Raw genomic sequence first — 13,173 nt, 5'->3', positions numbered from 1 at the left:
TACAAAGACTTAATTGGTGATTTTGCAGCTCAAAAAGTAAGAAAAATGAAATTTAATTGAAGTTTGTGAAGTGTAATAATTTCTTCGTGTTAAAAAAAAACAAAACAAAACAAAAAACTTTAAAGTCTGCCAAAATATTTTGATAATACATTGCCGGTCCCAAGCCCGGATAAAGGATGAGGGTTTGCATTCATATGATGAAATAATGTAAATATATAAAGCAATAAGTTGTAAACAATTTTATTGGTATTAATTGTAGAAGGCCCCCAATTCGAGTTTTGCTTAGGGCCCCCAATGGCCTTGAGCCGCCCCTGACCTAGAGATATACATGCAAGCTGTGAAGATACGACATGATACGTGGACACATGTGCTGTAGTGATTGGTTTGAGAACGGAGGGTACTTACAGTAGTAAAAAAGATCAACTACCTACCAAAGCACCAACAAGAAAAGAGAAAGATTTTACTGTGGTTAGGCAATGCTTACATCCACCAACAAAAGAAGAATCTATTCCAATAGAGAGAACAACAAAAGAATCCCAATGGAACTCACACTAACACATTCTGTTTCTAACAAAATTCTTCTCATAAAACAAATCTCACAAAGTTCATCGGTATTTATAGAGTACCGAATACTTGGACGTGAGAAACACTTTATTTTCTAAAAGGAAATAGAAACCAAGTCTAATTCCAATTTCAATTTCACTTTAAAAATAACCGTCAATCACAATTGGGAAATAGTAATGTTCCCATGCACCCAACCTACATACCAACAGAGGGAATGCAACATTTCTGTAGAGCATACTTACAGACAAATGAACAACTAGTTTTTATATAAAATCACTGTGGTTTTTTATATAAAACCACCATGGATTACCACATGGGAGGTTCCACAGCAAGTTTATTTTAGATTTGACTAATTTACAGTGGACTATATACACATGTATCTCTCTCTCTTTTTTACTCTCATCAATACAATATTTGCTTAAAAAAAATAAAAATAAAAAAGACTCCGCAAGTACAGTCTATTCTCATGACCGAGCTAAAAGTATAGCAATCCGTCACAAGTACCCCAAGTCTTGGTAAACTTCTTCCTTATCGGATGACAAATAAATCTTGACGACGAAGCGATCAGATATTTCATAGTCTAATGATTATAGGTTAGAATCATATCAAATCATATGAGTTTAAGGCTATTTTTCTCATTTCTTGGTTGGTTTACTTGCCTCATGTTTACAAAAAGGGAATCACTATTGAAATTGCACCATGATTTGGATACGCAGCGCACCTGAATCTTACTAGGGACTTGGCTGGTAGTCTTGACAGAATATTGCACATAATTTCACTAGGGAGTATACCTGATACCTTTCCATTTCCTTTTACTACTTTCACCTTTCTCTTGTGCTTGTGCTTTGCAACTATAGGAGACATGGTATTGTGAGGAACAAGGAACAGGAAATGGGGAATACCAAACTTTCAAATGTCAAATATGTAGTATTCATTTTCTACAATATGATTCTATGAAAAATTTATTCAATTGATTTAGAACTCTTTACGATTTTAGGCATAATAATTAGGGTTCAGCTGAGTTACTTGAGCTGGGGGTCTGTTACTATATGACCCTGAACGAATTTTGGAACGTTTAAAAATGAGCCGAGGCCTAATAAACTTACTGAAGCTGAACTGACTGATCGAGTACGGACTGACTTGAATGCCAGCCCTACTAAAATAACCGAGCCACTTGAGCATATAGGACCCCAATTCAGTTCGATTGATGTATACTTAAATCTGTATTTACGTATGTTGTCATGGTATGCTTAATTAGACCTGAGTTATAAATGTTGCCATCTTATGATTGAATCACAACTAACGGAGTAGCCTAATTGGTTATTGTGTACGTATCAGCTTATTAAACAACCAACCAAGTTCAGCTGGCAAGTTCATTAATCAAGCAGCATTTTAAGGTAGAGTTATGAGCATCATTACTCCACAAGTATTAGAATGCAACCACTCTAGATCTTAAAATCCGAAGTGAATTGAGGAGCAAAATACACGGGATTATGTTCTGTTGTCCTCATTTTCAATATAATCAAACCATTTATTTTAATTTGTTTTAGTCGTGAAAGAAAGTACACTCATGGAGACTTCAGCCACTGATAGGCCTGGCACACAGTCTGACCTCGGGCCCATAAGCTTAACGGATCTAACTAGTACCAATACTGTTCCCAACTTAACCACCCATTGAACTTGTGCCAACACATGGCCATGGGTGTGGGGTTTTATGTGAAAAGGTTTTGGTATTAGTTGTGATAGATCTCACTTTATTAACTCATGATGAATTTGTCTCTTCTCTCATGTGGGACTATTAGATTTCACATTTCAGGTTCACAATACCCAACAATCTCGACCTTTAACCGAAATCTAAGGATCTTCACTTGTTCATCACCATTGCACGATATCATGCCGGACTTTTGTAGGTATCGAGAGGACAATTCAAGCTCCACTTTGAAGATCACTCGATGTCGTTGGATTCTACTCGGGGCACACTCTCTCGAGCATCCACGACTTCCAAGAGTGTTATAGTGTATAGGGACGCTTCGTTAAGTAACTCTACCTGAGTTGCGCCATCGTTGGCGGCTCCACTTTGAATGGCTTTGTCTTCAAATTCTACATATATGATTTGTGTTGATCAATGTTCTAAAAAACGCTAGACGGTAGTCGGGCGGTGGGAGAGTGCCTAGGCCTTCTAGGCAGTGGCTAGGCGGTTTTTCCCCAAATATATCTTATAATATATATAGTAATACACACCTATACTACAAGAAATGAAGAAATCATTTACTATAATTCAAAAAATAAACACAAATAAATATACTTATTACAAATGACATAATAGTTGAAGAAAATCGACTTCATATAAAAATATACTCTTTCTTATAGTAACATATAATTTACATTGAGCTTTAGTCTTTTAAACTCATTCAAATCTTAAGCCTACACAAGTCTTTAATTTTCAACATTTAATCATTCAAAAACTCTTGAAAAAAAAACGCCTATCTTTCTTTAATCAGTCCACCGATTTTTTAAACGATTTGGGCCTAGGCGAGGCGGTGCCCTAGATCGATTTTTAGAACACTGGTGTTGATAGGGCCTGACACACAGCCTGATCTCGGGCCCATAAGCTTTACGGATCTAACTAGTACCAATACTGTCGAGAGGACACTCGAGCATCCATGACTTCCACTTTGAAGACGAAGAATACTGTCCCCAACTTGACTACCAATTAGACTTGGTCCAACACATGGCCATGGGTGTGGGGTTTTATGTGAAAAAGTCTTGGTACTAGTTATGATAGATCTCATTTTATTAACCCATAATGAATTTGTCTCTTCTCCCATGTGGGACTATTAAATTTCATGTTCACAATACTCAACAGCCATAATAATACGGATGCACAAGCGAAAACTGTTAGAAAAATGATTTGCTCAAATCCATTTAAATATGAATGAGTAGTTTGTCTCCCAAGTTACCCCACTTAAGATGAAATGGGTTTTTCTTGAACAAAGATGCGTAATGTGAGAAAAACCTTTTCAAAATGATGCATTTGTTTTAAAACATACAGTGCATTATGCGAAAAGGTCGCGACCTTCGAAATGAATAATTTTGGTCATTGGTATCATCTAAAAGGTACAAACCTTCGAAATAGGAACCTTTGGTTGAGCTTGATCTTTTGTTATATGCGAAAATGGTGTGTCCTTTCAAAACATGTGACTTTTCAAAGAGTTGCATTTACTTTTTCAAAAGTCATTTGTGTTGTTTGTTGGCACCACTCACTATAAATAGTGGATGAATTTGAGAGAAAGATACTGTAGGATCATCGAGTTGTTGAATCTTTCTCTTCGGCCTCCTATTCTTACTTCAAATACTATGTTGTATTATTTGAGTAATGAATTGAAGTCTTAGCTTTCTATGAAGGAAATCCGTTCTATCTTGGGAGATAGTTTCCCATCAACCTTCAAGCAAACGTGAGGGAAAATCTGTCTTAAGGACATAGTGTATCTACACTTTTTCTCGGATTTAATTAAAGAATACAAGACACTTACAAGACAAAAGGTTTGTATAGTTTGGTAATTGGTAAAGAGTAAGTACAATTAAGTTGTATATTCCTAACAAAAACAACCATCTATATCTAGGTGTTGATTTTAATTATTACTAGATTTAAATACTTATGTATTTTTTGAATTGTGAATTTAGAAAGGTAGAGACACATCTAAAACAATAGTAATGCAAACTGCACAATTAAGGGTATGATTATTGGATGCTAGACAGCGAGATTGTGAACCAAACATACCGTTTGATTCTATGTGTAGCAATCAAATCAGAATCTGTTATATAATATGACATACATTTCATTTACTGTCAGAGCTGAGTGTATTAGAGATACGCACAGAGTTGAGCCTGGAATAATTCTGTGTGTCACACTTTGTGTCTTTGCCAGAAACTACAAGTGTTTCTTCTATATATGAACCAACCAGCTTTTCAGCTCTTTTTGTTTTAACAGTAACAGTCCTAGTAGTAATATGTTATTGCGCATTGTTGTTCCTCAAGCTGATCAGCTCGTGCATTCTTCGTATTTGGCGATTCACTTGGGGACAGTGGCAATAACAATTATCTAGAAACAACTGTTCGTGCTGATTCTTATCCTTGTGGAATCGATTACCCAACTCATCGAGCCTCTGAATGTTTCTCTAACGGCTATATATAACATTCCGTAACTTATTAGTAAGCTAAGATATATACCTAGTTTAATTTCCTTAGGCTGCATTGTGTAATTCCTTATGCCATACACACAACATTTGTTCCTTGGTATAAACGTGAATGCAGTACTTGCAGCCTTAATTAACAAACTAGTAGCAAAATCTGTCTTTGCTATCTGACATGGTAAAAACTGCGAAGTGTAATGAAACTCGTCCCTGATTTTTTTTTTTCCAATAATAAGTCGTCCCGGATTTGAGAAAATATAATGCTACATCGAACTAAATATTTTTCTAATTAATTTGCTCCAAATTTCAACTAGATTGACTACACGAATTCAGAACTGCGATATAAACTGATGTAGCCACATTGTAATCAGGCCATTCGATTGGCGAGAAACCTACAATGCCATACTTAAGCCTAGAGCTGTGCGGACAAAAACTACTTGTTGGTGCCAACTTTGCCTCGGCTGGGATTGAAATCCTCAATGACACTGGATTCCAATTTGTGGGAACATACGTTTTCAACCGCAACGTAGATTGGTTATTAAAGCAAATATACTGTACTTACATATTTTTATGTAGGTAACACACTCAGGATTGCTAGTCAATTATTACAGTTATTCCAAGAGTGTCAACACAGAGTGAGTGCACTCATTGCTTGTTGACACTCATGCTATGCATGCTTTGTTTTGGTGTCCTTGGGCTGAACAAGTTTGGTTTGGTTCAGTTCTATCCTTAAGGTTTGATAAGGTCCTTCTGAATAAACATCATTGGTTGTCTAATATTATGGAGTTAGGTAATGAAGCCGACTCTCAATTAATAACAACACTTGCTTAATTGTTTCATTATAGAATCCATTTGGATGTCCAGAAATGCTCTAATTTTTTATCACAGGCAACCTAATGTTGAGCAATACCTGCATGATACATCATACATGATAGCATGAGCCTGCTATTTCAGTTGTTGGTAATTGCTTAGAATAAGTAAAAGTATTTATTATCAACAAAAAAAAAACATAACTAGTATCTGTCTATATATTTCCTTGCTTTTGTAACACGATTCAAGGAAACAGAAACAATCAATTTGTCGGGACATCTTGTTATTATTGATCCTGTATCAATCAATGACAAATTCTTATTGATCCATCTATGTTCAAGGAAACCAGGCTATTAATGTGAGCGACTGCGCCTAGTTGTCCTCGAGTTCCTGATTGCGGCCGAACTCTTACAAATGTACCCAACCTTAGATTGTAAAGGAGCAAGATTTTGTAATACAGACGCAATAGCAAATTGTCGCCGTATGCTTGTATGGCTTCCACCTCTGGTTCTTTCCCTCGAGCAGCGCTAATTTCACGGACGACCTTGCAGAAACTCTTTATTGGAGCAATGCGAACGACATGCCTTTTGGCCCAAACCTGCTTTATAGAGTCCTCTAAGATCCATATGTCTAGCACCTCGGAAGACGAGTTATCTGCAAAGCACAAGTGCCCTTCCATTTCTAAGAGTCCCATACAATAGTGTCGTGTTTCCAAGCCACATTGTCTTCCTGGGTGTGGCATTGTGGAAAATTCCTCCTGGTCCATATTGAATATCACAATAGAATTTGAACAATGCGGCAAAACGCCAAACAGTCTCTTGTATTCTTGATCGTTAATCATCCAATGTAGAGCTCCATTAAAGATTATAGGAGCTCTGTTAACATCTGGAGGATGAGAGACGAACCCTGGAAGCAGTCTAAGCAATTTAGTGGCCAAGCAAAGTACCGAGGATTTGAAAAAATTGCCTTCTCCATAGATAAAAATAATTCTATACTCCCTAGCCTTTGGGTGAAAGAAAAACCCACACGCAGAATAGCATATTGAAGATTGCCTTCTAGGCACCACGGCCACCACCTTTAGAGTATGTTCTTCTCCAGTAACAGGATTCCAGAGAAATATGCTTGGATTCATGAATGATTTTTTTATCAGAAGAAACCCATTGCAAGAACTATGAACTCGTGGCCTACAACGTTTTATCTGGTCAAGATCGCTGACTTCCATATTGATGCTTTTCTTCACAATCTTTGTAATTCGACTTTCAACAGTGAAATTCATAATGAACTTCACTTTGTACTCGGTTAATCTAGGTGGAAACATCTTAATCCTGTGGAAAGCAATAACAGGAGTAGCTCGATGGAGATGCATGTCAATAATATATGGAATTGGCCTAATGAGATGATGTATACGCTCGGCGGGAAGTCTACTAAGAATGTCAGCAATTATATCCGAAGGCAGGGAGTCTCCATTCTCAGTCTCGTTTTCACCATGGCGAGATTGAACCCAGGGTAAGCATCGTGTTATTATATTCTTCATAATTTTTGCAAACAGAAATCAACTTGGAAAATTGAGATTGGATCAGTTAATTAAACAAACTTATTTATAGTTAAGAAACAGTACTATCAATTTTTGTAAAAGAGCAAATTAAACCTTGATTTGTGGCCTCTGAAAATAACACAAACCTGTCAAAGTTGGTGGAGGATTTTTAGACTCGTATTCTTCTTCTTCTCAAGAAAAAAAAATCTCATGGCAGCAGACCAGATTTATAAAGAACAGATTCTTAAGTTCCTAATTAAACTCCAAATCTTACTACTACCTAAACTACGTTTTTAACTCAAGTCCAACTCTGGTTCGTTCTTGTACTCACGCAGTCAGACCAGAATAATCTAATGAAACTCGAATTGTGACTACATAAACTTTGCATATGCATTCTTAATTAAATAGAAAATTCTTAAACAATGTATAGCTCAAGTCCAACGTAAAGACTGTTTAGACTCCGAAATTTATTCACCTTCAATTTTGCTGGTAAAACCTACCAACTCCCAGTGGCCCACTTGACCACATAAATTTATATATTATGGCGTACTTGATAACGGTATTGTATACTTCCTTATAGTGTTATTATCATACCTAATGCTTACACCGATCTCCCTTTTCCTTCCTGGACTTGTTCTTACGTTTGAAAAATGTGCTGAGTCATTGATGTGGTTTGCACTCCTTTACCACCACTCGCTAGGTGGATACATGTAACCACATACTCTCCAATATTGTTCGTACACAACTAAATGTTCATGCAAACTTTTGTGGAGAAGTTTTTGAACGTATATAATTCATTTATGAGACCATTTGATAAAATCCCTCCATCTAGTAGTATAGCCTATAATGATCGTGGCTTCTTAAATTCATCCGGATCTTTTTCTTACGCATAATGTCTCTGGATGAATAATAAAATCAGATGCCTAGATATTTATTAATGAGGACTACTTTGTCTTTTTATGCCTTTATAAATTTTCAGTACCGATATTTTCTTAAAATAAAAATATTACTTAACACTTTTGAATATGAGCAATCAGTCTTTTCATGTGGCAGTATATTAAAAAACCAATTTCACGCCATTATCAATTGTATGCTTACTATAAATGGCATTTAATTAGCAATAATTGGATTATTTAATAAGACGTTAAGAAAAAGAAAAGTTTAATGAGAAATTTTTTAGTAACAAAAAAGTTGAGTGTAAAACCATTAGAGAAGAGCTCGGAGAAGAAAGTGTCATGGAGGAAGACCCCTCTCTTTATCTCCTATCTACCTTTTGATCTTATCAAAAGTAAGTTTCTAATCCTATAATTCTGTGTTCATCTCTCTCTTTATAAAAACTAATGACATTAAATATGGAATCGATGTCTCTAGCAAGCCGATTGCTTTGCTGTATGAGTTTTTATTTCACCCAAGGAACCTGTGTTCAAGGAGCCGGTGTAATTACTTTTAATTTCATGAGTTTTAATTTCAGGTCTTTTCAGCAATGACTGGTAATCTCCACGTTGGTGGGGCTTTTGGAACTGCTCTTTTCAGTTACTTATTTGCCAGGTACGTCTTTCCCCTGTTTCCAAGAATGCCCATTTTGAGAGTCAATGAATGATATTGAGTCTTGACAAGAAATGTGGTGCGTTGTAGAGAACCTATTTGAAGATTGTGATATGTGAGTCAAGGAAGGATATAATTTAATATAGTTTTTCTTCAAAGTTTGTTTTCTGAGTTTTGGAGAGAACCCCATTTGGAGTTTTGGAGATTAGAGACTTATTCTTTCTGTTATGCCCCATGAGAAATATTTTTCTGCCAGAAGCTTGTAAAGAAACCCAACTCCATGCACTCAATCCACAGTCATGGCTTCAAGTTGAGAGAGGAAAGCTTACTAAATCCCCTCCATAAGTACTTATTTTATTATTTAGCTTAGTTTCCTTTTCATGATATTGAGTTCATTTGTATGTTCTTAGAGAATCTCTCATCAAGGTCCCCGAACTGCCTGTTCTCCCATTTTATAAGCCTGTCGATTATGTAGAAGTTGAAGCTCAAATTCATGAAGAACTTGAGTCTTGCCCTCACGAGAGGTCGAAACTTTACTTGCTACAGTTCCAAGTCTTTAGAGTTCTTGAAAAAGTCAAACTGTTACGGAGGAGTCTCCTTTTAGCTTGGCAGAAAGCAAGCACAATTCATGAGAAAATTGTTTTTGGGGCGTGGTTAAAGTACGAGAAGCTAGGTGAGGAGCTAATATCTGAGTTGTTTGCTTCTTGTGGTAAATGTGCTCAGGAGTTTGGGCCAATAGACATTGCCTCACAGCTTCCCATTGGTATGGATTTTAATTCCCCTGAAATATATGGGATAAATGAGAAGCGGGTGTCTAGAACTGTCTTCTTTCAAATTGAAGATGAGAGAATAGCCTGTGACCGGCAATGTTTAATGAGGATTTTACTGAATCACTTAAAGAAGACATAGATTTTTCCAAAAATGGCATTTCTCCATCAGGTATGAGGGCAATCAGGGGTTTTAGTGAGACTGGGAGTCTAAATGAAATTTGTCCTGATCTTTTGTTGGAATTATTGATATTTTCCAATAAATTCTACTGTGAAAGGCTCAAAGATGCCTGTGACAGGAAACTTTCATCTTTTGTTGCTTCAAGAGAAGGAGCAGTGGACCTTATGGAATATGCTATTGCAGAAAACTCCAATGTCCTTGCTACTTCATGTCTGCAAGTGTTCCTTCATGATCTTCCCAATTGTTTGAGCGATGATCGGGTAGTTAGGATATTCAGAGACGCTAATAGACAACATAGAGCAGTCATGGTTGGGTCTGCTTCATTCTCGCTATACTGTTTGCTAAGTGAGGTTGCCATGGCCCGAGATCCCTGTTCAGATAGTACATCTTACTTCTTGGAACAGTTAGTTGAATCTTCAATCAGTGGCAGGCAGAGGCAGTTGTCTTTTCATTAGCTAGGATGTGCCCCGCTTCTGAGGAAAGAATATGACGAAGCTAAACGATTATTTGAGGCTGCTGTGTCAGCAGGCCATGTTTATTCTGTTGCTAGCTTGGCTAGACTGGATTTCATCAAGGGATGGAAACAACGGTCTTGTGACAAACTCAGCTCTGTGATTCCCTCCTTTAACCCTCTTGGATGGATGTATCAGGAGAGAGCACTATACTGTGAAGGCAAGAAGAAGTGTGATAATCTTGAGAAGGCAACAGAATTGGATCCAACACTTAACTACCTGTACATGTATCGGGCTGCATGCCTGATGAGGAAGCAAAGTGTACGTTGAAGCTGCTCTGGCAGAAATAAACCGTGTTCTTGGTTTCAAGCTTGCATTGGAATGCTTGGAACTCCGGTTTTGTTTCTATCTGGCACTAGAGGACTACTGAGCTGCCTTATGCGATGTTCAGGCAATTCTTACATTGTCTCCCGAGTATAGGATGTTTGAAGGACGGGTGGCTGCTACCCAACTATGTACACATGTACGTGAGCATGTTGCATTGACAATTGGACAGCTACAGATTGTTAGTTACAACTATATGATCAGTGGTCTTCAGTTGATGATATTGGGTCCCTATCAGTTATACCTTAGTGCATTTTCGGGGACTTTAGCAAGGTTTACACTTTTCGGCAAGTACATCGTAAAAAAATATTTGTGCATCGGAAGTTGAGTCTGATGCAGCTAAAGGTGTGCTATACTTTAGGCAGTCTTTGCTTCTCCTAAGGTAGAAGCAATAGCTCTGGACTCATTTGTGTATTCTGTCCATTTAACTTATTTATGTTGAGGCTTATTAAGTATCATAACATGCTTCTAGTCAGGTTGAACTGTCCTGAAGCAGCAATGCGAAGTCTACAGCTGGCACGCCCCAATGCTGCAAGTGAACACGAGCGTTTGGTTTATCTGCATGATACATGATAGCATGAGCCTGCTATTTCAGTTGCTGGTAATTGCCTAGAATAAGTAAAAGTATTAATTATCAAAAAAAAAAAAACATAACTAGTATTGTCTATATATTTCCTCGCTTTTGTAACACGATTCAAGGAAACAGAAACAGAAACGATCAATTTGTCAGGACATCTTGTTATTATTGATCCTGCATCAATCAATGAGAAATTCTTATTGATCCATCTATGTTCAAGGAAACCAGGCTATTAATGTGAGCGACTGCGCCTAGTTGTCCTCGAGTTCCTGATTGTGGCCAAACTCTTACAAATGTACCCAACCTTAGATTGTAAAGGAGCAAGATTTTGTAATACAGACGCAATAGCAAATTGTCGCCGTATGCTTGTATGGCTTCCACCTCTGGTTCTCTCCATAGACGACCTTGCAGAAACTCTTTATTGGAGCAATGCGAACGACATGCCTTTTGGCCCAAACCTGCTTTATAGAGTCCTCTAAGATCCATATGTCTAGCACCTCGGAAGACGAGTTATCTGCAAAGCACAAGTGCCCTTCCATTTCTAAGAGTCCCATACAATAGTGTCGTGTTTCCAAGCCACATTGTCTTCCTGGGTGTGGCATTGTGGAAAATTCCTCCTGGTCCATATTGAATATCACAATAGAATGTGAACAATGTGGCCAAACCTCAAACACTCTCCTGTATTCTTGATCGTTAATCATCCAATGTAGAGCTCCATTAAAGATTATAGGAGCTCTGTTAACATCTGGAGGATGAGAGACGAACCCTGGAAGCAGTCTAAGCAATTTAGTGGCCAAGCGAAGTACCGAGGATTTGAAAAAATTGCCTTCTCCATAGATAAAAATAAACCCACACGCAAAATGGTATATTAAAGATTGCCTTCTAGGCACCACCTTTAGAGTATGTTCTTCTCCAGTAACAGGATTCCAGAGGAATATGGTTGGCTACCATGGATCCATGCATGATTTTTTTATCAGAAGAAACCCATTGCAAGAACTATGAACTCGTGGCCTACAAACTTTTAGCAGCCAGTTAAGATTGTTGAATTCCATATTGATGGTTTTCTTCACAATCTTTGTAATTCGACTTTCAACAGTGAAATTCATAATGAACTTCACTTTGTACTTGGTTGATCTAAGTGGAAATATCTTAATCCTATGGAAAGCAATAACAGGAGTAGCTCGATGGAGATGCATGTCAATATTATATGGAATTGGCCAAATGAGATGATGTATACGCTCAGCGGGAAGTCTACTAAGAATGTCGGCAATTATATCAGAAGGCAGAGAGTCTCCATTCTCAGTCTCGTTTTCACCATGGCGAGATTGAACCCAGGGTAAGCATCGTGTTATTATATTCTTCATAATGTCTGCAAACAGAAATCAACTTGGAAAATTGAGATTGGATCAGTTAATTAAACAAACTTATTTATAGTTAAAGAAACAGTACTATCAATTTTTGTCAAAATAGGCCCGCACAGTTGGCAAAGAAACCTTCTTAGGATTCTTATACAAAAACGTACAGCAAAATACAGAATTCTTGGAAGCAAAATTCTTGCTGGTTGAACTTCCCCTATGCTATTGAATTATTGATCTCTTTAAAAACAGGCTTGCCCACACATTTTGCAGATACTGGCTAGCAAAGTCGGTAAAACCTTTGAGTGATGATACCAGAGGTCTGGGACTTGAACCCAACCGTATGGAAGAGTTATCTCATTTAAAACAGGCTTACCAATAAAAAAAAACTTGGAACAATAAAAAAAACAAAATGTAAAAGAGCAAATTAAACCTTGATTTCTTGATTTGTGGCCTCTGAAAATAACACAAGCCTCAGAGTTGGTGGAGGATTTTTAGACTCTTATTCTTCTTCTTCTCAAGAAAAAAAAAATCTCACGGCAGCAGACCAGATTTATAAAGAACAGATTCTTAATTTCCTAATTAAACTCTAAATCTTAATACTACCTAAACTACGTTTTTAACTCAACTCCGACTCTAGTTCGTTCTTGTACTCACACAGTCAGACCAGAATAATCTAATGAAACTCGAATTGTGACTACTACATAAACTTTGCATGCTTCTTAATTAAATAGAAAATTCCTAAACAATGTATAACTCAAGTCCAACGTAAAGACTGTTTAGAGTCTGAAATTTAGTCACCTTCAATTTT

General features: G+C 37.2%; 1 protein-coding gene and 1 pseudogene across 2 annotated transcripts; one reads left to right on the top strand and one right to left on the bottom strand.

Annotated features, from left to right (window-relative positions):
* Positions 1-5,871: 5,871 nt before the first annotated feature.
* Positions 5,872-7,101, bottom strand: LOC147506683 (F-box protein At3g07870-like). The gene has a single exon (XM_086605815.1). It carries the CDS (start codon positions 7,099-7,101, stop codon positions 5,872-5,874), a length of 1,230 nt encoding a protein of 409 aa, XP_086461941.1.
* A 1,039-nt stretch (positions 7,102-8,140) lies between these two features.
* On the top strand, positions 8,141-11,215 carry LOC147506682 (ETO1-like protein 1; annotated as a pseudogene). Its single transcript, XR_015193860.1, has 4 exons — positions 8,141-8,389; positions 8,573-8,649; positions 9,057-10,812; positions 10,907-11,215. The product of XR_015193860.1 is annotated as an ETO1-like protein 1 (transcript).
* Positions 11,216-13,173: the final 1,958 nt, after the last annotated feature.

This window comes from Coptis chinensis, chromosome 4, assembly GCF_015680905.1.
Source record: "Coptis chinensis isolate HL-2020 chromosome 4, ASM1568090v1, whole genome shotgun sequence".
In the NCBI taxonomy this organism is placed as follows: Eukaryota; Viridiplantae; Streptophyta; class Magnoliopsida; order Ranunculales; family Ranunculaceae; genus Coptis; species Coptis chinensis.
Note: the sequence above shows the minus strand (reverse complement) of the source record. Positions and strands in the feature narration are given on the sequence as shown.